The sequence below is a fragment of the Botryllus schlosseri genome, chromosome 9 (genome assembly GCF_051294905.1).
Source record: "Botryllus schlosseri isolate E-star chromosome 9, Bs_hap1, whole genome shotgun sequence".
Lineage (NCBI taxonomy): Eukaryota > Metazoa > Chordata > Ascidiacea > Stolidobranchia > Styelidae > Botryllus > Botryllus schlosseri.
Genome location: NC_137244.1, coordinates 11,269,942 through 11,296,822, shown reverse-complemented (window position 1 = coordinate 11,296,822; position 26,881 = coordinate 11,269,942). Strand labels below are relative to the sequence as shown.

The 26,881-nt window shown below is 39.0% G+C and overlaps 1 protein-coding gene across 1 annotated transcript; it reads left to right on the top strand.

Annotated features, from left to right (window-relative positions):
• The first annotated feature begins 363 nt into the window (after nt 1-363).
• LOC145446533 (sodium-coupled monocarboxylate transporter 2-like) lies at nt 364-25,018 on the top strand. Its single transcript, XM_080324869.1, has 13 exons — nt 364-1,464; nt 4,056-4,166; nt 6,393-6,483; nt 6,726-6,846; nt 6,904-6,971; nt 14,264-14,415; nt 19,726-19,866; nt 21,877-22,006; nt 22,074-22,162; nt 22,237-22,340; nt 22,736-22,896; nt 22,953-23,259; nt 24,047-25,018. Exons 1-13 carry the CDS (start codon nt 1,310-1,312, stop codon nt 24,163-24,165), a joined length of 1,749 nt encoding a protein of 582 aa, XP_080180995.1. The 5' UTR covers nt 364-1,309; the 3' UTR covers nt 24,166-25,018.
• Nucleotides 25,019-26,881: the final 1,863 nt, after the last annotated feature.

Genomic DNA, 26,881 nt, shown 5'->3' with positions numbered 1-26,881 from the left:
TCATATGATATATCAACGCAATTTACTCAGCTCCAATCAAAGGAGCTTGTCATTGTTATTGTATTGGTATTTTAAAATCGATAAAGCTAAAGTCAGCAACAACAATGCACCTTAAACCACGTTTCATGATAATTCTCTTTACAGTAAACAATATTACGGAATATGTCCGATGTCACGGTTTGTGACATACATCATATTCATATGATTGCCATGTGTTTATTGTCTGAAGCAGTATGCTGATCAACCATATAACGTGTAGATTCGCTGGTAGCGATGGTGTTATTGCCGTAAGACTATATAGGCCTCATTAAGAGGACGGGGAATGGTAAAAGACAAGCATGACTAACTGCTGGAAACCCGACAAAAGTGTGCAAGAGCGTGGAGCGAGTCTTGTGCAAGTGTTGCAGTCTGTAGTGGTACTGTGATCTATTTATAGATATCTGGAGGAATGTGTCGGAAGTAACGTATATTCTAATGTCTTGTTAGTTGTACATAGTCCCGGCCTGCTAACATGCATTTGCAGTTGTTTTGGTTTTGTTGTTTGTGCTATTGGTTGTTGCTCATGGTTTTCGTCGAGTACTATGACATTTACACCAGGCCGATGTTCTTTATTTTTTATTCCCAAACTGCCGACTTGTAGCACGGCCCACTTCTAGGCTTTCCTAAGACACGCTAACACGGATGAGATATCGAGGAGCCTAGATAAACCTCCAACACTTGTGTAGGAATTCTTGAGTCGACCTCGGTCGGACACGGTCCGCAACCCATTGGTGTTGCAGCTGTGGATCGTACCACTACGCTATCTCGCCACTTGCAGTTGTTTTTGAATTCATTGAATTCTTATTTTGACGTTAGCTTTTTAGCATAACATCGTAAATTTGAAAGTAAGGCGAATAGAAATACCTTTACCTTCGCCATTTATTTTGATTACTCACTCAATATGCGTTTTCATTTTGTCGATTTTATCGCTGAAATAAGACCAGAGGTGGTCAAAGAAGTCACCGTCGGTACTCAAGTAGAATTAGTAAGTGAAGTAAGTGAAAAAGTAACAATTCCAGGCTCACTATTTCTGTTAAGTAGAAATCGAAGTAGATGAAATTCATAATCACTTGAGGACGTAGTGCAAGTTGGAAAAATCGACCTGAAGTATTAGTCTACTTCGTTACTGACCGCCTCTAAACAAGACATGGATATATATATCTTGAAACTTGCAATGAAGTTGTTACTTGGTATTTTTTATTCACAGTTCAGATATTTGCATATATTAATATAAAGTTACACGCATGCGATAACGGAGATCATAGACAAGATGGAGACTGGTCCGTCAATCGACAGGACTCTGGCAGCGATTGATTATATCATATTTGGTCTAATGCTATTGATATCATTGCTGATAGGAATATTCCACGCAATAAAAGACAGACGGTCGTTGAAAGGCACGGATGGATATCTGATGGCTGGAAGGTAAAATCTGGCGGACTCACTCAAGATGTATGCTATTGGTTATGGGAGACTTATTTATAACTAATTATGCATGCCCACTAATCCATGGGTTCTAAGACAGTGGGCCATGGTCATTAGTGGGCGTTATAATGACCGATGCCGAAAAGACTGTTTCTATTTTCTATAAATAATGCCTATTTTTTCGTTGGGAAAGGGTACCCCATAACCGGGGTGGGCGAACTACGGCCCGCAACAGCGTTGTGTGCGGCCCGTCAAAGCCTCAATAAACGTTGCAAAATATTGATAAACGACGAAAAAATCAAATTTCTGTGAGTATTTGATTAAACTTTTTCCTAATATATTTCAACATGATAAATATAATTATAGTTTATATTCTGACAGTAGTGTTTTATTTTATCTTATATTATCGATGGCGCGATGGCTCAACCTCACGGCCCTGATATTTTGAAAGCTTTCAATTGCAAAACATCACAGAAAGTGAATCGTAAATGACTTAATTCGGATCACAAGTGTGATTATAGATGGGCTACACGAGCAAGTGTAATACGTCTTGTGCTGTACTTGGATAAACCGATTCTCAAGTGTGTTAGATAGATTCGTTCTTTGTTTGTGTAGAAGTCTTTATATTTAAAATATTTGCATATTGTAGAAGCGTATTTTAAGATAGCATGGTTATGATGCTGTCGGCATTGTGTGCCCGGGAGTTGAACCAAAAGTACAATCAGCACATCTATGAACAGATCGCTGCACACAGACTAAAAAATTTACCACCAGTTCTAAGAACCGGGACAACCGACTTTGATCCCAAATTTTAACAACGAGAACGACCAGCATATAAATTCTCGTCAATGATTCTGAAGCGTGTACGTTATCATCAAATCAATGTTTGGTTTGGACAAGATAACGTATTGGTGAGTCGTCCCGCTTCTTGATCGGTAGGTCGAGGGTTTGATCCCCGGTCGGGTGAGACCAAAGACCTGATTAGTGGGTCGATTATTTTTTACCAACAAAACGGAAGATTTTGACCTAAAAAATCTAAATTTTGACTTTTTTTGACCTAAATATACTGAAATTTGACCAAATTTCGACCTTACGGATGCAAATTAGGTGTTTTCGCACATAATGTCAAAATTGTACTACTTATCTTCATTTCTGGTTGGAACTGTCAGTCCTTACAAAGTAGATTGGCCTGAAAAAACGTTTTGGGCACAAAAACTAGCACATTTTTACATGAAAAAACTATTGAATAGTATATTCATATTGAAATGAACCGGAATATTTTCGTCTGACACTCGTCAGGGGTAATCGTCAGCAACTAGTAGAGAATTGGAAAGAACATGGTATATCAACAATCGTATCACAGAATATGACGTCATTTGTGTGACTTGGAGTCGACTTTTATCAAAATACACCAACCAAAACTCTGTCAACAAAAGGAGTTCGTGTACCACCTAAAAATAGTACATTGAACGCTCTCTCTTTCATGCTGGTGACGTCATATTTTGTGATACGATTGTTGATATACCATGTTCTTTCCAATTCTCGACTAGTTGCTGACGATTACCCCTGCCGAGTGTCAGCCGAAAATATTCGGGTTCATTTCAATATGAATATACTATTCAATTGGATATTGAAGTTCTGTACCTCCAAGATGCCCATGAAAAAACTAGTATTTTAACGAAATCTGGCCCTGAGAAGAATTCCAGTACTTACATTAGGCCTACGTATTATGGTGGAAATAATTAAAATTTGTTGTAGTACAACGAACGAAAGATAGCTTACTTTCCTACATTCTCGGGTAGAAAGTGTTTGTCCTTACTAAGTAGCTTGCCAAGAATGGAGAAAGAACGTTAAACAGCAGCGGTGGTTGGCTGACAACACTGAAGTTGTGTGCACACTGCTGGTGACACACCGTGTTGCTTCATTCTGACAATGTTGTCTATATCACAATTTTTCAGCTTGCGCTTCTTGATATAACAATCATGCCATGTCCAAGCAGTCATGCTTCAGTTAGGATATTGCGGTACGTTGACCATAAAACCATGTCACTATTTGTTTCATTTGATCGTTTATGATTCACAATGAGCAGACGATGGGTCGTTTACAACGGTAGGCCTATAAAGTTGGCTATAAGCTGTAAAATATCAAGTGATAAGTTCACCGACAGCGCAAAATCTACGATACAAACGAAATTCAGAGGTCAAAAAATTTCTGACTTGGTAAACAATTTTGACAAATTTTGACCTAACGCTACAATTTTGACCTAATTTTGACTTTTTTCGACATGTCAAAAAAAAATCGCCCTACTAATTAGTAACACTGGTAGACATGACTTCCCTTCTTGGCGCTCATGCATTACTGGGATAGCATGGAGAGGTTGCGCGAAACTGAGAAACCCGTAAAAGGCAATAACTGCACCTTCCTTGTCCGGCGTCATATGCACATCATGCACTCATGTTATGCATATGCACAGATCGTGAGTATGTGTATCATGAGTCGGTGGATATGCCGCAAAAACATCAAGGACAAGAATAAGCTACGCCCTTTCCTTTCAAAATACGAATACTTATATGATTTATATTTTTACTTAGGACGATGTCCGCATTACCTGCTGGAATATCGCTTGCCGTAACTGTCCAATCAAGCATTACAACAGTTGGGATACCGAATGATGTCTACCTTTACGGTATCAGTTATCTGTGGTATGTATATTGGTATATACGAAATGAGATGTATCTTAGTATCGACTAGCAAGCTTTTGCAACTTTTTTGCTAGTTCTGGCAGCTTCCCAAATAGGTTCCCAAAAAGTATTTATGTTGGATGATTTTTTTAGCTGTTTGTAGCAATTTCATATTGTACGCTTTTACAACTTTATTCTAGTTTTCATGCAACTTTTCGCTGCAAATGTTGTCAAGTATTGCGGGAAATTGTATTTGAATCATCGATTTCGACCTAATAGAAATTGTGGGGATGACCCGACCAAACAGCAATCCGGAACTGCACGCCGAATTGTTAAATTAGCATGTAGCTTAATGCTCTGTGGAACGCTGTTTTAGCATGCTGCGCAAACTGTTGACAGAACGATCGTCATTTCTCCCGAGACAATGTCTGAAAATATTTGGCACTATATGTAAATATTATTATTTTACTTGTTCAGGGAGGACGGGAGGGGTAGGTTATCGCTTTCTTTTTTGAATTTTCGTGGAAAATCATCTCCGAAAAGCGTTATTTTCTTTCTGCATTGCGGCAGAAAATGTAATTCTCGGCGGTGTCGCCAGGCTGTTTGTGAAATGGAAAAGTACTAATTATAATAACTCTGCTGGAGCTGACAGCGAAATGCTGTCATGCAGGTTTCAAACATAAAGAGCATCAAAATGAATGCATGATCCATTGAATAGCGTAGAAATAAATGAAATAAGCAGACATTTTGCATATATTAAACTGTTGAGTCAATAAACTGAACCTACAACGTAACCTTTCGAGTATATCTCGTACCGTAATAAATTTGAAAAACCCATCTATAAATGCAAGTTTTTGCTGGAATTTTTGTTAAAATTACGTGTAATTTTCTCACGATTTAAGTGCAACAAAACATGCCCTAATAACTATACCAGAGTACTAGTAAACCTCTCTTTCTTGTGATGATCTGCACTCACCGAATTTCTCCTCCATCGAATTGCGCTGATATAAGAAGTAGGGATGGTGTAAACGTGAGGTTCACGTTCGCGTTCTGTGTGTGAACCTCGGAAATTTAGATGTTCACGTTCACAAACGAACCTTGGTAGGTTCTGCACTGTGAACCTTATTCATATATTACAATTTTCACTTCATTATAACAACTTTGGTTGAAATTTATTGCATTTCAAGTAGGGGCCACTCAATCATACAACATCAAGAGCGAAATACACTGCATGTAGGTAGTCAGCAAATGCTGCTTATTCAACCAATCTATGAAATTGATATCGCTGTCTGATGTAAAAAATCTAGCAGGAGTACGGGGGCAATCTTGATTTCATATGTTTATTGCATCGAAAAAACAAATCCGTGCGATTGGAGTGTTGGCTATGCTGTATAACTTTTTAAAGGGGTAATATCGGTAGCAAATATAGAAACCTGTCTTACACTCTTCACAATATCTACGTATAGCAATACTCAGACGCCGAAAACATTGTTCGGTCTGGCCCTGACCGTTAAGGCGTAAGTTTATATTCTCTTGAAAGTCCTCGTCGGAACTGTTGACAAAGCGACGAAGGATATTGATTTTATGGGATTAATATATCATTTGATTGCTAAAGTTGATACATTTGGCGACGTGTAAGAAGTCAGTATGTGCTTCAGCATTGTGGCATTATGTAGCCCGAGTCGTCGCTAGGTATCGTGTACACGTATATATATATATCACTTAACTGAAATGTAGGGTTGGAATTAGCAATATGACGTCACGTGACGTCACGAGGTTCACTTCGCGTTCACACAGAACCTTTCAAAAAGGTTCGCGTTCACACGAACCTGAACCTTTCAGAGGTTCACACCATCCCTAATAAGAAGTCTGTTTTCGAATATTCTGATTGACCAATGATAAAGCACAGATATTTGCGGATCGGATATATGAGTATAGCACATTCAAACTATATAATAATGAAGCTGACCACATAGGATTATAGCAAATGTGCAGCAATTCGCTGATCATGGATGCCATATATTCATGATTCTCCGAAAAATGCAATGTTTTTTAAAGCAATCCAACGGTGTGCTGAAGAAGCCGATGTTCAATAGACAATATAAAATTGCTATTGGATTGACACAGCATTTTACATTTGTGTGTTAGCCTCATATCATTTTCACAAACAATTCGTGCACAATCAATTTTGCGGTTTAAATGTACGATGAGCCTTAACATATCCCTATACAGTGTATATATTTGCAGGGGACTTGTCAGCCTGGCGGTTACATTCTTTGTCGTGTCCTACCTTTTCCTTCCAATTTTATATAACTTAAAGATTTCAAGTGCGTACGAGGTAAGTAATTCCTGTCTCTGTTTCAGGTTAGGAAGTCGAACAGACATTTTACGATAAAATGCATAGTACCGAATACCACATATTCTTAAAACTCATCGTATATAGCGGGTCGCAATATTTTAAATAAACCATTATCTTCGATATATAGTCTCCTATTCAATATATCTCAATACTATATATATGTACGCCTATAACGATGCTGTATTGCAGATATCATACCGTATTTCGCCTTCATTTTCCAGTATCTTGATATGAGATTTCAAAACCGATATCTTAGACAGCTGATGACGAGTATTTTCCTATTTTCATACTTGATGTGTATGGGCGTCAATGTCTATGGACCAGCGTTAATTCTCAGCGGAGGTGAATGATTCACACGTCGATATATTATATAAATCTTTCTTATATTTTGTCTTATAGCTACAAGTATCGACCTTTCATCAGCCATGCTTTCTACCGGACTCATATGCGCGATCTATACGGCATTGGTAGGTGAACATGAGGATAACAAAATCGAATACTACAGGTGTCAAATAAATGAAACCAAGAATTGTATAGGTTGTGTACCGAATACACGGCTGACTTATAGTCATATATGCAGGACATTTACAATCTAGATTTATAAGCAGACCCTGTATTTTTTTCATTTATTTGGCAGATGTGGTCAAGATTAAAACAGAATCCAGTATAGATCGCTGGAATTTTAAACCAACCTAATCACTATCTGAAAGGTGGAACCACGGGTTCTACACAATTCGTGAAAAACGTCCATATTACCACTCCAAAATATAGTCACTTAAACAGAACTAAGTTCACTATTGTCATTTGATTTGGGCGCCTTTACACAAATTGGAATGCATGACGAGGAAAACGTATGCTTCAATAGGTAGGCTAACGGTAACCAGATTAACACCCTGCACTGTATGGTGGAAATCGGCAGAATATAGGATTTACCGTTACGATGTACGTTATTTGACTATATCTAGGAATGCATATAAAAATATCAAGTTAAAAAAGAACATTTTCAAAGCTTGGCCCTTGTTTAAAACATGTTTTTCACCGTTTTTTGTTTCTTTTTAACCATGATGTCTCGAATCTGTATCTGCTACGTCACAGTGGATCAGCAAGTTGCAAATATATATAGGCTCCTTCGACGAAAGGGGATTACGATCACTGTCCTAAACAAACTAAAATATCTTTAACCTGGACTGGATCGTTATGCAGTACTTTCACGGTCGACGGTCATCATCATCAGAACTCCTATTCCGTACCAATTATCTATATCTACGTGATATAAATGTTGAGCCGACGACGATTTCAAAAGTTCCAGCCACTCCACGTCGTATCCATCGACTATATTGGATGCAAATCGTCCGTAGGCTCATGCTACTATATTGTTTCGAAAGTATTCACAGAATTGTGGCATGATTATACAGCGTTTACAAAAAAAAACGCAATTTTGTTAATAAAAATAGGCATTTTTTTAAAACATTGTTTAAAACATGTGTTAGAAAAGTGTTTCAAAACACCGTTTGTTTAAATGCGTCCTTGACTATATCAGTTGTAAGCTGTTTTCATTTATATACAGTGACTGTATGGTGGACGTGAAAACTGTCTACAACTGATATAGCAGGAATGAGCAGGGGTGGGCAGAACTGCTTCACGCGCGAGCCGCATATCTGAAATCTTAACATCAAAAGTGCAACAATTCAAAAATTCAAAAATGCGAATTTATGAAGTCACCATCAAATAAAATGTAACAGATCGTATCGTAACAGTTATCGCCAGCCTTCACAATACGAATGGAAGAGCCGTATACACCATTACTATCCCGGAAGTAATTATAACCTGTGCTGGCGTAAATAATTTTCAAGTTCATTGTTGAGCACATTGATTGATCACTTAATGATGGAACAACAACCATTGTTGCAGGTGAAACGTTCAGGTGAACTCGATTCGAGAGTTCAGTTGCAGATTTCTAACCATGTAGTGCCACCTTCCTCTAGATCAGGGGTGGGCAAACTTTTGAGCTCGCGGGCCGCATTCAACATCTGAATCCATTCGCGGGCCGCACTAAATAAAATTGGGATTATAAACCAAAACGCAATATTGATATTTGATTATATAGTGAGGACATGGGGATATGTGTCAAGCAAAACATTGCTTTGATGATATCGTATATGCGTCAGAAACATATATAGTGGCGAGATTTCATAGGCAGGCGGACTTCAATAACCAATTTGTTAAAACTATGATGAGATGAAAGTCGGTTGGTCCGATTCTTAGAACAGGATTGAAATTTAAATCTGTGAGAAGCGATCTGTTCATAGATTTACTAATTCCACTTTGGTTCAGTTCCGGGACAGACAATGCTGACAGCATCATGACCATGTCAGCTTCTACTATGTATAGATAAAATATATATACCCCCATTCTGTGCATACAGACAACGAATCTACCTAATACACGCTCGAATCGTTTTTATAAGCACATCAACGGAATAATTAAAATGTAGTGGCCAATCTGAAATCCCACTGGTGATCCAAATTATGTCAATCTTATTGTAGATATCCCGCTGTGATATCAAGTATTAGCCTTAGATCAGTGGTTCTCAAACTTTTTAAGACAGGCCCCACCCCCCACCCCTTGTGATGGTGAAAGATTTCGCGCCCTCTTATCGTCATATCACAAAACGCAACCAAGATGCTATGCAAACCTAACGGGTAGTTTGATGGTATGGAAGGTTACGACTGTGGGTGAGATTCAACATGAAATTCATACTAAACACAAAGCAATAACTGCTATGAATTGGATGTATATCGCGCGAAGCGCGAAAAAAATTTTCAGTTGAGTTCAGCTTCGCACCCCCCTTCAAAACCACTGCCTTAGAATTATCATGGTGAAATAAACTAAAAAAAGTTAATTAGGTCCCTGCAATATTTCGTTTTTTTGTATTACGCATTTTATCAATATTTAAAAAAAGTTTCTTTAGACTCTCGCGGGCCGCACAGAACGGTGTCGCGGGCCGCATGCGGCCCGCAGGCCGTAGTTTGCCCACCCCTGCTCTAGATTTTACAAGTCTTACGTAAACCTTACGGAAAGAAACAACGTGAAAAAATACGCATATTGTTGATATGCGATAAATGCATCAATTTATGATCAGTAGGGCGATTTTTTTTTGACCTAAAAAACGAAAGATTTTGACCTAAAAAATCTAAATTTTGACATTTTTTGACCTTAAAAAACTAAATTTTGACCAAATTTGGACCTAACGTATGCAAATTAGGTGTTTTCCCAAAAAATGTTAGAATGGTACTACTTATCCTCATTTCTGGTTTGAACTGTCTGTCCTTACGAATTAGTTTTCCCTGAAAAAACTTTTTTGGCTCAAAAAGTGACAAATTTTTACATGACAAAATATTGTTTTAACAAAATCTGGCCCTATGATGAATTCCAGTACATGACGTACTATGGTGAAAATAATTAAAATTTGTTGTAGTACAACGAAAGATACTTTTCCACATTCTCGGCGGTATATCTAGATATCTAGTTCTAGATATCACTGATTCTCGGGTAAAAAGTGTCTGTCTTTACTAGGTAGCTTGCCAAGAATGGAGATGTGGCGAGATAGCCTATAGTGGGATAATTCACAGCTACAACACCAATGGGTAGTGGATTCTAGTCCGACCGAGGTCGACTCCAGAATTCCTACCCGAGTGTTGAAGGTTTATCTAGGTTCCTCCTCGCCATCTCATCCGCATAAGCGGTGTCTTACAAAAAGCATAGAAGTGAGCCGTGCTACAAGTTGGCAGATACTCGGCTGATACGGAATCGAAAATAAGGAATATCGGCCTGGTGTAAATGACCATTGTAGTCGACAAATACCATGAATATACAAACAACAAGAAGAATGAAGAAAGAACGTTCAACTGTAGCAGCTGTTGGCTGAAAACACTGAAGTTGTGCGTGCGTACACTGCTGGTGAAACACCGTGTTGCTTCATTCTGACAATGGTGTACATCTCAATTTTCCTAAAGATGTAAAGAGCCATGCAGTCTTGCTTCACTTAGGATATTGCGGTACGTTGAGCGTAACACCGTGTCAACCTATTTGTTTCGTTTGACCGTGTTTATGATTCACAATGAGCAGACAATGCGCTGTCTGCAACGGTAGGCCCATACAGTAGGCTACAAGCTGTAAAATGTCAAACGATAAGTTCACCGATTGTGCAAAATCTACGATAAAAATGAAATGCAGGTTTCAAAATATTTAGTATTTCTAAACAATTTTGACTTTTTTTGACCTAACGCTAAAATTTTGACCTTATTTTGACTTTTTTTGACATGTCAAAAAAAATCGCCCTAATGATCAGGTTAAACATCTAGCAAAATGGCGAAATGCATGTGCAATAGGGCTGTTCAAAAATTACTTTTTTCTGGATTCCATTCGTTCGGTTATCACATTTTCAGGTTACCCTAAAACACGCTGCACACCAAATTTGGTTCAATTCTAACAAATATTGGGCTCCGCGGATCCAATTAAAATTTTTAATTAAAATCGAAAAAAAAAATCTAATTTTTCTGTCAACCCCATGAAATTGTTGAGCTGTCTTCAGAGACGATGCAAAACGAATTTGACTCAATTCCAACTAGTAGAAGCGGAGTTATTGGAGTTTTTCGTTGATATTTCTCGGATTATCCTTTATTGGTGAATAATCGGAGGATTATCAACGAAAAACTCCAATAACTCCGCTTCTACTAATTGGAATTGAGTCAAATTTGTTTTGCATTGTCTCTGAAGATAACTCAACAATTTCATGGGGTTGACAGAAAAATTTGAATTTTTTCTTCCGATTTAAATTAAAAATTTTAATTGGATCCGCGGAGCCCTATATTTGTTAGAATTGAACCAACTTTGGTGTGCAGCGTTTGGTAGGGCAACTTGACAATTTAATGACTGAATGGCTGGAATCCAGAACAAAAGTTATTTTTGGACAGCACTAATGTGCAATCATTACAAGAGCCGCAATCGAAGGATGAAAGAGCCGCAGTTTGGCCACCCCTGTCATATAGTTATGGTCGCATTTAAACAAACGGTGTTCTAAACTGTGAGTTAAACAAATGGCTTTCTTTAAAAACAAAATTGTCCTTTTGTTTTTTAAAACGTGATATGATCATGCCACAATTCTGTAAATACTTTCGAAAGAACATTCCACCATATATATACTGGCTGTAGTGATGGCAAGTTAACGTGGCGGTATGATCCTCAGCTTTAACACCAGTGATTCCCAAGCGCGGCCTCGAGGGCTGCATGCGGCCCCCAAAATATAGGAAATCGATTTATGACAAAAAATAAAAGTTATATTTATAAAATACTCTTGTTTGGCTTGGCCTCTGTAGTTTTTAGGTATAGAATTGCAGGAAAGTTGTGAGTATTGACTGCTAACGTTACGTCACTGCTGTTTCATTGCAATGTGCTCTAACTTTCTAGTTGAACGAGCAATAGCTATAAATATAAATAGGTTTGATAACTTTCAAAACCGGAGGAAAATCCTGAAAAAATGGTAAATTTTCCCACTTCGTGGTCGCTTGACTAAAAAAGAAAAAGAGGCTCAACTCCCGGAAAATACAGTTTTTCTTTCGCATTAATAGGTGGTTAACTGAAAAAAAGGTCCACTTTCCGGTCCAGCTCCCGAAATAGCCGCCGTAGCGTTCGTACACTGCTGACTTAATGTATAACAGTCGAATTTGGCTCTATATGTAACCAAAATCCTCGGTGAAAGTAGACAATATCTCAAAAAAGAAGACATTTGGGCGTCCTCCAATGACACTTAAAAATTCAAAAAAGAGGAAAAATCATCTTAAAAGAGGACGTATGGTACCCGTATGATAACTAGATGTGCAACACGTAACTCACGGTTGAATACGCCGAGATGCATCCTGCTTAGCCGGCTAAAAGCAGCATAATTGGTAGTCCTACAGTCGCCCCAATGGAGGCGGGCCGAGCTCGAAGTGGGCCCAAAATTATATCGTGAATTAGCATAAATTATGGATTATTTTTTGAAAATTCATGCAACTTTTCCAAAAAATGTTCGCCCAACGCGCGATTTCAATTCGACACATATCTTGATTATTGGCTACTTCCCCCCACCCCAAAAATAAATACTCAAGATTTATAGAAATGGGCATATCAGCGCTGGCCATGACCGCACCAAGACATATAAAGTTTTAGGCCATGTAACATGGGACTCCAAGAAGTGCGTCAGAACGATCAGCAGCGAGAAAGCCTTGGCCGTAAAGGACTGCTTTTATGCCGACCAAAAACTTCGAACTACCAAAAACTTCGTTATATATACAAAATACATATAGGTTTAATTGTCTATATAGGCGCCTAAATGACTGGCGCCGAATGTTCTTGTCTTGGCAATCTGAACCTCACAAGACAAATACCATCCCGCAGGAAAGAAAATTATATGCCAGTGAAGAAATACCAATCTGAAGTCGTGTGATCTTTCAGTTTAGTAGGTTTGGGCAATTCTACATTTTTTGATATAGCAGACAGGAGGTCACGAAATAACATCATGTAAAAACGTCATACCTAGGGGTCCGCCCGCCCGAAGATGTTTAATTTTACGGGGTCTGCAGTTTCAAAGATACCTATCACTCAGCTCTACCGGTAAATCTGATTATACGTGGGCAAAAAGGACAACCATGCAATTCCCGATTTTATTCACCGATTATATCATGAATTATCGAAATATTCGCGCGTCGTGCTGTCTCACTAAACAGCACAGCTTTAATTTTGTGGCAAAAGCGAATAACGTGATGCGGAGTCAGTTTCACACCCTATGGGAGCCCGGGGTCCTGACAAACTGCTGTTACGTTCCTGCCAAAGCGTATACCCCCGGAGATGTTTATTTACTATTGAGGGGCCACATCTCACTCAGCTCTAAAGGTAAATCAGATTACGTGAACAGAGACAGGATGAAACTTGATAGCAATACATGCAATTCCCGATCATATTGACCGATTCAGTCATGTAACTAAAGAAATTTCTCGCGCCTCGCGCGTTTAGGCGAGAAAAGCTGATTCACTCGACGGATACCCAATGCAGCAGATAAGTACCGGTAAACAGTGTACAGTTTTGAAATCTCGCCAGGGCAATAAAACTACTCCGAAATAGCCATGATGACTGTTTGGGTGCGTTTCATAGCCGTAGTATTCGTACTCTGAAATTCTAAATTAGGCGCCTACACCCAAAAAGTTTGGGAACCACTGTTTAACACCATTAGGTTGTGGGATCGAGTCCGACCGAGGTCGACTCCAGAATGCCTTCCTGTTCCTACGTGTTGTGGGTTTATCTAGGCTCCTCTACACCACGCTATCCGCGTAAGCGGTGTCTTTAAAAGCCTAGAAGTGGACCGTGCTACAAGTCGACAGACACGGAATCAGCCTGGTCTGAATGACCATAATAGTCGAAAAACACCATGAAAGCCACAAACAACAACCACAACACTGACTGTACATTATTACAAATTACCTCTTCAGTGGGTTTATACGACTCATACATATACATTTACAAAAGATTTTTCAGTACATAATTGTTTCGCAATAAAGGATTATTTTCAATTACCCACGAATTCGAATCATGTTATGCACTGATTTATTCGACCACATTCGACTTGATATTCGTTGCCCTGTGTTCCCCTGCAGATGTATAATTAATGTGGCATGAAGATCAGTGTGTACTAATCATTTTACATTCACTTTTGCGAACCAAGGGTGGACTTCGTGGAGTAATATGGACAGATGTGTTTCAAGGAGCTATTATGTTTATCGGAATGTTATCGGTGATAATCTATGGCAGCGCTCTACAAAGAGGATTCGGTAATGTGATCGACATCGCTTCTGCATCTGGAAGGACAAGCACCAAGTACATATACATGCCTTATTATTATGCATGTACCATAAGTACCAATGTTTTGCTCCTTATTTTGCAGAGATGAGCATGGATTAGGATTAGAATTTGAAAAAACAGGATTTGTGAAATTCTGTCGGATTTGGATAGGATTAGGATTAGAGATTTTTTTCTGAATGAATTAGGATTTGGATTGGATTTATCGATTTTCTGGGAGATTGATACTTTATTCAGATCAGTTATGGTAGGCCTACTATAGAATGTAAACATTCTATAATGGTACACTCGATGCCAATGAGCATGAGAGGTGCGGACATATGCTAATCAAGAGAATTGTTGGGTGTGAAAACAAAATTCTCAATTCGTTCCTTGCATAAATTAGTATTTTTTCTGAATTTCGAATGGGAATCGAATTACGATTGGACATGTATTTGAATATACAAAAGTTCTGGATTAGGATTTGGATTAGGATTTGGAGCTTCGGATTTGGATTGGATTAGGACATAGAAATTCCAAATCCGCTCATCTCTGTTATTTTGACGTCACTCTATTTTGCATGCGGCGCTTAGTTTCGTGTCATCGATCTTTGCAATTTAGCAGCCTCCGTATTTTTCCAAGTATTGAAAAATACAACATTTTCAAACGTGTTTTGTGTAGAGTACTTTAGCCCAACTATGAATCAATTACACTGTGCTGCGTTAGAAAATCTTTTTTCAAAGGTCAAAGATGTTTCAACTGTTTTTGGATCAAATTTTTTCGCTGAACTCAAATATGCAACCAGTTGTTTCAATCAAGTCTGGTTTTTTCTTCTTGGCTTATTCAATTATGCTAGCTATTGGTCATTGTTGCACACAAAGAAACTAGTTTCTGTGGTAGCTCAATTGATCATGCATGTTGTCAATTTTTGCAAGATGGTATTTTAATTTGAATTCAAGGTTTTTGCAATTACAGCCGTTTTAAATATAACCAAAATATAATAACACGGTTGAAATAAAGGCATTCAAAACTAACCAAGAATTCATAATTTTGTTCACTGGCGCTCAAACTAACGGAAGAAGGAGCAAGTTATTATGTTAGACTAGACACGTAAACACTTAACATTCTCTGGCCTCTTTTTGGGCCTTTTTCTGTTTCAACTTGCTGCGGGTTAAAATTCCTCCTGTTATGCATTTGTGGGGTATTTAATAGGGATGGTGTGAACCCCTGAAAGGTTCAGGTTCGTGTGAGCGCGAACCTTTTTGAAAGGTTCTGTGTGAACACGAACGTGAACCTCATGACGTCACGTGACGTCATATTGATAATTTCAACCCTATAACTCGATGAAGTGATAGCCTATATTAATGTACTTGTACACGATACCTAGCGACGAATCGGGCCACATAAATGCCACCATGCTGAAGTACATATTGACGTTTTAAACGTCGCTAAATGTATTAACTGAACAATCAAATGATATAATAATCCCATAAAATCAATATCTTCCGTCGCTTTGCCAACAATTTATACGAGGACTTGCCAGGGAATATAAGCTTCAGACATGGGGTAATCGCGATTAGTAATCGTAATCGATTACGACGATTACAGCATTTTCAAGTAATCGTAATCGCAATCGATTACATTCGAAAAAAATCTGAAGTAATCGTAATCGTAATCGACTACTTCACATATTTAATCGACTTCTTTGTGAAAGAACGATTGTGCAAGGACTACGAAATAAAATGAACATTCATGAGCCAGAAAGAGATATTATATCAGGTTATAGTGACAGCACAAACGTCTGACATTTAAACGCCACTGCTCATTATTACGTCAGAAGAATTAGCTTTGCTGTTCCTTGCTTAAGAAGTAAATAGATATTTGATGAACATTGTAGTGTGATTGTAAGAACACCCGCCATGTTATATATCAGGTCATCAATACACTCCAGAGTCCAGACGCCACTGCCTCGCAGCAGGATAATAATTACCACTTTGCCTAGTTTCAAATAGTAACTTATATATTGATGTTTGGTTATGCTTAGTTCAACGTCGTTTGACTGCTACTGCTTGGCGAGCAGTATGCCTATATACGTACGTTGTACCTACGTACACCGGACAAAGATGTTCGTAGGCCTACTCGTCAAACGAAACATAACGATTTCCTCAACGATCGTTCTTCGATCTTCGAAGCATTAAAAATCGACAACTGCAGATATATATCAGAACTGCGCCGTTATATGCCGTTTATCTTAGCGGCAGCTTGCAGTATCTGTATCAAGTGTATCAAGTATCTTATTCTCATATGACTCGAGACAGGCACCAATCGCAATTCTTTACTCAACATTGGGACTTGTCGCCAAAGCCTACCGCTTATGCACCATGCTAGTGCGGGTTTTAGCGTGAACTAGCACGAAAAAAACAATTAATACCCCACTCCAAACGCAGGTCTAGGGCCACCATAGCGTGGTCAATTTCCAAGTTGATGACTGAATTTCGTCAAGAATATCGATAATTGCATTATATTGCTTTTCATTTTTAATATTGTCTCAGCTCCCAATGGTCAGGCGAGGCCAAACGTAGGAGACTAAAAAAACTTTCATGAGGCGCACACACAAATTGTCTTGTCTTCAATGCTCTGTGGGTACCCCCGGTGGAATTTGTATTGTGCGGCTCAGATTGGAAGGACAGGACTATTCGTGACGCCCCCTAGCGCGGGCATTGACAATGGACACATACACAAAGTCTCGGTCAAGGTTACTCTTGAGTAGGCCACTTCGTGAAGTTGCGTTTTGGCCGAAACTGCGTATATCTTTTGGTGTGTCGTGGTGCGGTAATGACAGACACCGAAATGTATAAATAAATGATTATAAATGATTATAAATGATTATAAATGATTCATCCTTTTTTTAGAGGAGAAGTATGCATTTCAAAATCAAGCTAGCTAGAGCAATGGTTCTAAAAAATTTTTCGACACGCCCCCCTTTATGACAGACAAAATTTTCGCACCTCCTAATCGTTATATCAAAAAATAATAAAAAGAGCAATCCGTATGCTAGCAATCCCAACGGATAGTTGGATGGCATTGAAGGCAGCGGCTGTGGATGAGATAATTCCTAAATACGAAATTTACACAATATACCAAGCAATACCCATGAAATGAGGGTAAATAGCGCACAGCGCGAAATTTTCTAAAGTTAACCGCGGCTTCGCGCCTCCCTTCAGAGGCTTTCACGCCCTCCGGTTTGAGAACCACTGATCTAGAGACAATAAATCGAAGATCTCACGAAAATACTCTATAATTTATGTTGATTTACGACATACTTTTTCCAGTCCCCTTCGAGCTCGCTGCCAACCCTACTGGTGAGTTTGGGGTGCGGCAGTAACGGGCCTGGCAAGAGCGTAAATTGCCGGTTGCAATAAATCGTCCCCTATAAAGTTGGACAATGGGTACATTAGGACATAACGAGCAAATGAGGTATCATTGATCAAGAAAGCTGTTTTCTCATTAGGCCTTTACATCGCAATCCTTGTATTGTTTTCCAATATAGCTTCTAAGAGTAGTTCTGAGAAGCAAAATAAATGTAATCGTGAGTAATCGTGATTACTTTTCCAATGTAATCGTAATCGTAATCGACTACATCCTGATTTTGCTGTAATCGTAATCGTAATCGCGTGATTCTGAAGTAATCGTAATCGCAATCGATTACATTCATGATGTAATCACCCCATGTCTGATAAGCTTACGCCTTAACTGTCTAGTCCAGACCGGACAGTGTATTCGGAGTCTGGGTATTGCTACATGGATATCAAGCAGAGTGCAAAACGCGTTTCTAGACTTGCTACCGATGTTACCCCATTAACAAGTTATACAGGTGTATCCAACACCTAATCGCACGGATTTGGTTTTTATGATAAGGAAACATATGAAGTCGCTCTTGATGTTGTGTGATTGCGGGTCAAGCTCACAGTAGAGAGTCACTAATAATATTCACAAACGGAAAGCTGGATATTTCGAGCAAACTTTTGTAACCACGCAAGTAAAATTTGTGAGATTGTCAAGGTGCATGCTCGTTTAGTGTTGATTGTTTATGCTGCCAACACCATGCATGTAAAGTGGCCCGCAGTTGAAATGCAATAAAAATGAATCAAGGATGTTATAATAACGTGAAAATTGTAATATATGAAAAGGTTCACAGTGCAGAACCTACCAAGGTTCTGTTGTGAACGCGAACCTCAAAATTTCCTAGGTTCACACACAGAACGCGAACGTGAACCTTACGTTCACACCATCCCTAGTATTTAATGAAAAATGCATTTTTCTTATCAAAGGTAAAATTTTACAGAACAATTTTTTATCATCGTGTATAAGTATAAAAGCCTAACAAGGCCAATAAATTGCAGAACTTAGTCCCAATATTTGTTAAGCAGTTACGATGAGTAGCATGGTTTGGGTCATTGTGACCCCTGTTATGCATTCTCGGGGTACTTAATGAAAAATGCATTATTCTTGTCAAAGGTACAATTTTACAGAACAATTTTTTTCTCATCATGTATAAGTATTAAAGCCTAACAAAGTCAAGAAATTGCAGGACTTATTTCCCAATATGTGTTGAGCAGTTATCATGAGTAGCACGGTTTGAGTCATTTTGACCCCTGTTACGAATTCTCCACTTCTCTGTAGTATCTCATTAACTAAAGTATTGCTTGAAGCGGGCCAAGAATCGGTATATTATTTCCCACCATTGTGGAACTAAAACCCCAATCACACAGAGGATTAGATCATTGGGTGTTGTTACATGAGTGAACAGCGGATGTACACAAGAGTCGTACGATCTTCCAGGGTCGTAACTTTCGCATTCCTAACCCCTAATTGGGGGAGCTCGAAGATGTCCAAAATTATTTCGTTGGTTGTTTGTTGGAGATTTATTTACTTGAAAATTTTCGTCGGGCTTGGCGTGATTTCATGATCATTCATGCCTAAATTTAAATATGATTAGTAAGAGAAAAATGCGTATATTTTAGAGAAATAGCAATAGCGGCGGTGGTGATTACAACTCATTAAACAGGACTATGACTCTAGGTTAAGAGGTGGGCCGCAGAAGATTTTCAAACCGGAAAATGGGCCACAGCCAAATATGGATGAGAACAATTGTGCTAGATACTACAAGCATTATTCAATTTACTCATAATTGCTTCACGGGCCAGGCTAAATCGACTAGGAGTCTATTTGACTCCCCTGTATTGAACCAAACAAAACTTATTCCGATATTGTTTGTTACGTATGGTGATAATGTAATGTGTAATCATAATCAATCAAGGACGACCAAATTTTTACATCTTTTCGCAGCTACCAAACAGATGCAAGGATGCGCTACACATTTCTCGGCACTTTGATAGGATTGTCCGTCTCCTGGATTGCGATTTTCGGAACGAGTCAACAACAAGTTCAAAGATTATTGAGCGTGAAGACACAAAAAGAAGCGAGAATGTAATGTCATATCCACCCTGTATTACACACTGCAACGTGGAATGAGAGTATTACGTGATCAATCACATTTGTTTATGTGACTTAGGGTGGAGCCCAATTCTTCTCCTCAACTAAGTAATGCTTAAATGCGTATCTCCACTCAACTAAGTATCGATCGATACTCAGCGTTGAGTGCGCGCCAATTCTCTCAACTCAGTTGAGTATCGATTTCCAGGCGTCATTTTCCGAATTGTGTTGCCAGATTTTTTTAGCCTTGAACCAGACACGCGTGAACGATTTTGTCATGACAACGAGACGCTTGCCTCGTTATTTCGTCACAAAACTTACTTACGTATACGTCGATCTCACTGATTTACCTTATCAATACCATTTGAAGATGGCCCATTAGAAATATTAGAAGTCCTTGAAGATACCCACAACGTTCCATTGCCCCACAGAAGTATATTCGCAAGATGCCACAAACCCATTCGAAATCTATCAAGTTAAAGTTTCACAACAGGCCACAATAACGTAAGTGCAGGCCTCTAAGAACAAAATGCGTCGATATCGTGTAAATAAATTGAAAGTTGACATTTCTTCAGGATTTCTTTCCAATCGTAGATCGTCCATGCACGAATCACTTAGCTCCTCTACCATTAAACTTTGCCATATCCACTCTACATTTTCTCCCTGATATATTCAGCATTTTTTGTTTCCAAAAGCTTATTGCTGGTCTGTTGACGGGGAGTCTCGTCTGAATTTTGAAAGGCCTGAAGGTATAGTGACTCCATCCCAACACGGATATCACCAAGAATTCTATCAGTTCAGGTTCAAAATGCTGCATCTTCTTAATTGTGAGAGGAGCATTCGTAAAGTGCCGGCAGCGTTAAATTCAATCGCTAGCAGCAGCCCAAAACTTGTCGGTTTTGCTTGACGATCAACCTTTGTCGCCATTTCTGTATCTATAAATTTCAAATGGCAGTTGACATGCCGTACGGTATGTATAATAAAATTTTATGGAACAAAATCCATCAAAGCGCACTCATTCACTCAACGGAACTTGACGCTAACGAATTCATACAGCAGAAGTTACCATTCCGGCAAATCGAGATACCGTACAAGAAGCCGAAATGGTACAGCAGGCGACACTGATTTCATCCGTTCGGCAGAAAGCAATAGAGTACCGTACCGGTGTCCGGTATTCCGGTATTTGGCGAACCCCGCAGCGACTGTTGCCTAAAATGCCTACAGTTGGCTGCTCGACCCGATACTTAAGTCTGGTGGTCCGCTGACTTAGATTTGAGTGCCGATTCGAACATATTTGAGTGTGAGTATACTTTTTGGCGTGAGTTGAGTAAAAAATTCGCTGCTGAGTAGAGAATCGCTACTCAGTAGAGAAATTGGTCTCGGCCCTTAGTCCTACTTTCATCGTTGCTATCATTCCACGGGAATTATGATCATTATTTCCTGTAACCTTTAATAGTATAACATTAGGGTTACCGTACGTCCTCGAGTCGATTAAAAGTGATGACCATTTTTTTATTTAACACCACCAAAATCAAGTGGAAAGTGCGTGAATCGGGCGCTGAGTGGTGACCTTTTTGTTATTGAAGACCACAAATTTACCAGTAAAAGTAGCAAAATCAGCTGATTTCAGTCTTGATCAACTAACTTGTCTGATTCAGTAAAAGACTCCTTCTTCCCCGATTCGAAAATATCGTAACCCTATACAACGTAGGCCTACTATAACATAATATCCAATAATGATTATGTTTTTTCTTGAAATATTGGTGTGCATGTTAGATTTATTATTTTGACCTAATTGATTTCCTTTTCCTTTTTTTGTTATTGAATGAGGTTTACGTCACACAACGAGTGTATTGCAAAATGAACATCCTCGATGCTGAAAGAATGTAACCGAATAATTTTATTGAAAATTTTTTAAGGAAAACAACCATTATCGGCATTAGGATAGTCCAACGGCTGTAATTTACACATGCTCAATGTTGTCAATTTTCGTTTCTATTTCAGAGCGCTAGGTATAGGAATTGCTGGGATATGCATCTACAACGTGTTTGCTGTATTGTGCGGCTTGGTAGTGAGCAGTTTTTACGTCGAATGTGACCCTAGACTGGCGGGATGCGTTAAAAGACCGGATGAAGTGAATTAGTCTATTGAGTTTCAAACTTGGCATGAACATCCTAATTATTCCGTGTTTAAAATTTCAGTTATATCCGTTCCTTGTATTCAATATTTTCCATAGAGTCCCAGGCTTGACAGGACTATTTCTCGCGTGCGTGTTTTCGGGAAGCTTGAGGTATAGTGTACACGTGGATGGTTCTGAATGGAGTTTTTAAATTTACCAACTTTTCTTTTCTGATGCTTGTTCAGCACCGTTTCATCTGGTGTCAACTCAATAGTCACTGTCGTATTGACGGATTTCATCAAGCCGCACACGAACTGGAGTGAGAGGATCTACATTTGGGTTGCAAAAGGTTATAGAGATCAGCAATATCGTATTTATTGTTACCTGCATATTTTTTTCATCAACTATTTGAGCATGCAGACTGAATTTAAATTACTCGTAATTTCGCCTGCTAAAATATTTCATCGAAATATCTGATTTTACACATTGGAGAAAGCTGAATGTGCTTTGTGCATTCTTCAATCACACGCTTTACGTGACCTTTATATTTTTCCCTAATCCAGTGTACAGTGCTTTAATGCAGATCTATGCGATAACAATGGTCAGCACAAATGTCGCGTATCGAATGAAGAGGTATCTCAGTGTCTCAACTGATAAACAGGATTATTGGATAATTCTTGGGTTCATACATATCTCAATACTTGACTAGATTGTATATCATTCAAACACTTTTAACTTTTATAGGTGCTACAGTTCTATGTGGATGCTGCGTTATCGGCATTGCGATGGCAGCCTCCGTTGCAGGAGACATAGTTAAACTTGCGATAGGCAGCTTTACAGTATTCACCGGGCCGTCGTTGGGAGTCTTTCTCCTCGGAATTATGTTTCCTTTTGCTAACATATGGGTAAGAATCAATGAGACTACAATAACGTGATTGGTAATCCGCGATATACTATTTAGGGAGCTTTATCAGTTATTTTTTGCGGTTTTGCATCTGGCCTCACGATGTTTTTTGGATCGATAACATTGAAGCATCCGTATCATCTGAATGGATTTCTCAATGTTTCCGCCGAGAGGTGCCCATCAGATTGCGATTTTTCAATGGGACCAAATATTACTTACGTTACGATCAGTCAACTGGGGAACTCGACACATTTTGATGAGTTGAATGGAATTGAGAATTTCTACGCGTTATCGGTGTATTATCAGCCTGTGGTATTAGTAGTCGTTACACTCGTGGTGGGGATTGTTGTCAGTTTATTCACAGGTAAGTTCCATAAGGTGTATGTAGCCTAAGACGGGCGGTTGAGGGATCTATTGTTTACGACTTCCCGTATTCCCCGACCTATCCCTGTTAGATCTATTTTGGACGATCAATGATGGTGTATGTATAAATACTCATTTACATAGAGCCTATATCTTCGTTCAACATTGACCATAGCTCTTAGTGATGGGCACAACGGTTTGAGTGCTGCAATTTGAATCGGGTAGTAGTAACAGTGAGGATTCGTAGTTAGTAATATAGTTTATTTGAATACCTTGATAAGACGACTCTTGCCATCAATATAAGACTAATATTACCATCCATACAGTAATTACATCATGAGAAATGAAGCCCGTTCGAAATCGAATATTTGACTCAGAATCTAATAACCCAAGTACTGGAATTTTGCGCTTGCCTGCAATGACTACGTCGATATATATGTAATTGTCATATCCAGGTCGAGCGGAATTTCCCAGCTGTCATACTAATAATAATCATACGGGCCGTGTTTTAAGCAATAGGCGTAGTTGCATCCGTGGCCGATCTTCCTGGACCAGTACGCCCGCTGACTCTAATTTATAAGTATAAATCTAATATTGCGCCGACAAACGTTTTTTCGCTGTAAAAATAGGAAGTTGAACCTTTGAGCCTCTCAGTTTCTACATCTTTGATCAAGAGCGCAGATGGTCTCTCTAATCCCGCTATTCTATTCCGGACGAAACCAAAAGAATTAGCCCATACTAAGAAGGTTTTTGTCGTAAATAACCGTTTCTATTCATATCATTTCAAGGCGGCTGGAAGCAACGTAACGAAGTTGAGAAAAACTTGATCAGTCCATTTTATGAGACCAAACTACTTGTATGGGCAACGAAGGCTTATCAGAAATCGTCTCCTGGAAAGCCTGAGTGATGCGAGCAACGACGGAGAGATATTCGAAAGACAAGGACTGTATTTAAATGTCTCTGTGATATTCAAAACAAAAGTATACTACGTCGTCTGTACCCATATCTTATCTGATTCGTTTGAACGCTGATGTCGTATGGTTTGGTCATCTCGTGTATATTTTCTAGTATCCATATTTAGAACACGTGATACGCGATAACATGGGTATACACATACGGGAGCTATACAGAAGGTGGTATCGAATCAATTTATTGATTTGGGAATTTATGCGCCATTCTAGCGATTCATCCATTTCACTTCTCTTACAGCTCAATACTGCCATAGTTCGTGTCCGCTTAATTAAAACGCTCATATTCGCAAATGAACCATTGTAGCTCTATTCGGTGAACATTTTTATGAAATAGCCTACAACCCGAATATCCCAGATAATATCTATGATATAACCTGGATTTTATCTTGATATCATTTGCTGCACCAAGGGGGCATCAAGGAAGGAAATTATACATGAAATTACGAGGGAGATAGTGTCAAATATTTTGCTGGAATTGAGTATTTTTCTTGATATATTGCACTATTTGTCTGTGACTATTGTGTTTGGCATCGACATATATTCCTATACTGGCACAGCTATCTATGTTCGGTGTATGTGACCGTGCCCATTTATCATTGTTCAGTTAATACCAATCAATCAGGTATTGAGGACATAAGATGTACGGTTGTACCGCTTAGCCCATGTTTCATATCGCACCATATAATGATTACCTGATATTACTTGCACCATTAGTATCAGGTTATTATTAGTTATATCATTTCAAAACATTACAGTACTGCAATACAATGAAAATATAGGAACGTGTCGAAATGACTTAGAACTCACTGAATGAAAAGTAAAAGAAGGTAACGGAAAACGATAGGCGTCAAAATGAGATGGCATGTGACGGAATGCGAGATCGATCTGTCATACCGTAGTTCGGTAATTCCGAGGTCTGAATTATATTTATTCAGTGGAAGCTTTTAGCATTTCGACTTGAATGTGTGCAAGCTCGACGACTGTCGTACCACAACGCATGAGCTTCACGGTATTGTCTCATTATCATTGGTTGGCTGAGTAATCTCGGACGACGGAGGTGCGATACGGCGTTTATAGTAAGGTCATCTAGTCTGCACCCCCGGTTTTTCTCCTCCGTGCAATGGAGGAGTGTTCCTATCCGTGATTGCTGAGCACCTAGCAGGATATCCGCGGAGACCAGTTTTCGAGTCTTTGGTCTGACCCGGACGGGGATCGATCCCACGACTTACCGATCGAGAAGCCGGACGCACAACCATTACACTATGTTGCTCGGTTGCTGAACAGTCCAATCCCGGCAACCTGAAATTATGTTCCACAAAAGCTGAACAAATTTCTTCTTCAATATAGTGTATCACTTGTATATCGTCGTCTTCTTAATTGGAAGAAGAGAAGTTCAACTGTGCTGTTTCCTTGCCATTTCCGAGATGTTTTCTGTGATGCGTTGTACCACTTGAAGACTTATAGCCTTGATGTGTTTCACTTGAGCATAACGTGTGACAAAGCCGGTGTATTCAACGTTATGATTAGTAATAAATGTCTGTAATCTCTCCAAACTTCACTCTTGCTGTGTTATTTTGGTTACTGCTATGCCAACTCTCCGTACTTCGACGTCCCCTTATTCATTACAATTAGGAAACGAAAATCTATTATTCCAAAATCATAGCTGTAATCATGGACCTTATGAGGGGTTGCTATTTTGATGTCTCAGCCAAAACACAGTGAACCGTTTGAGCAGTTGGTGGATCTCCACTGGAGAGACATGATGCATCATTATCTCACTGATTAACACTTCTTGGCGTTGACTTCCAAACGGCTTATATGGTCTCTGGAGTTCAGATCACATAAAATATAACCGAAATTAAACTAAACTTATTTCTCATAATTTTTTACCGAAAGCAAACTCTATTTCATCATCAATAATTAGGGGTACCATATTTTGGAATCGATACATTAGGACACATTTTTAAAAATTTCAAAATTAGAACGTTAGAGGGAAATCTTGGAAAAATGGTAACTTTCCCACTTCGTGGTCGATTGACTAAAAAAGAGATCAACTTTCCGGCCTCGCTCCCGAAATAGACGTCGGAGAGTTACTTCAGTGCGGATTTAGTGTAGCCTACCTCGCTCGAATTTGCCGTATATTGCACAAAAATTATCGATAAAGAGGACACAATCTCAAAAAGGAGGACAAATCCTCCTAAAAGAGGACGTATGGTGAGCAATATTTCGTCTAATTCTTGACGAGTCTGTGCACTGCACACTCACCAACTCACTGCGCAGATCCTTCGACAACAATGGATAACGACTAAGAAAAGGTCATCACTTCGTATTTTTTGTGCGCAACTTATATTTTCTGTGCATAGAGACCGTGTCAGCACTTCGCATTTTCGCACGATTGCAGCTTAAAGGGAACATTGATGGTGAACCTATATATGACAGGTTCCAAGTGATTGATTCTGTTTAACAACAATGAAGAAAGTGTAGCTATGGCTAGCTGCTGAAGAAGGGGGGTATAGATAAAAAGAAGTAGTAAATTAGTTGGCGGCCTGTTCCATTCGAGAATTCTGAATTTCGTAAGGTTGCTTCCTTTTTTAGTGAGTCATGTGTTTCTAAGATGATTATTACGAGGATTTAGTTACAGGCAGGCTAGTT

What these genes read in the sequence shown, in the direction of transcription:
- LOC145446533 (XM_080324869.1), top strand. Translation starts at nt 1,310, where the DNA reads ATGGAGACTGGTCCGTCAATCGACAGGACTCTGGCAGCGATTGATTAT. An exon ending in GGATATCTGATGGCTGGAAG is followed by an intron (nt 1,465 to 4,055) that starts GTAAAATCTGGC and finishes ATTTTTACTTAG; the next exon opens with GACGATGTCCGCATTACCTG. An exon ending in TTCCTTTTGCTAACATATGG is followed by an intron (nt 22,897 to 22,952) that starts GTAAGAATCAAT and finishes TATACTATTTAG; the next exon opens with GGAGCTTTATCAGTTATTTT.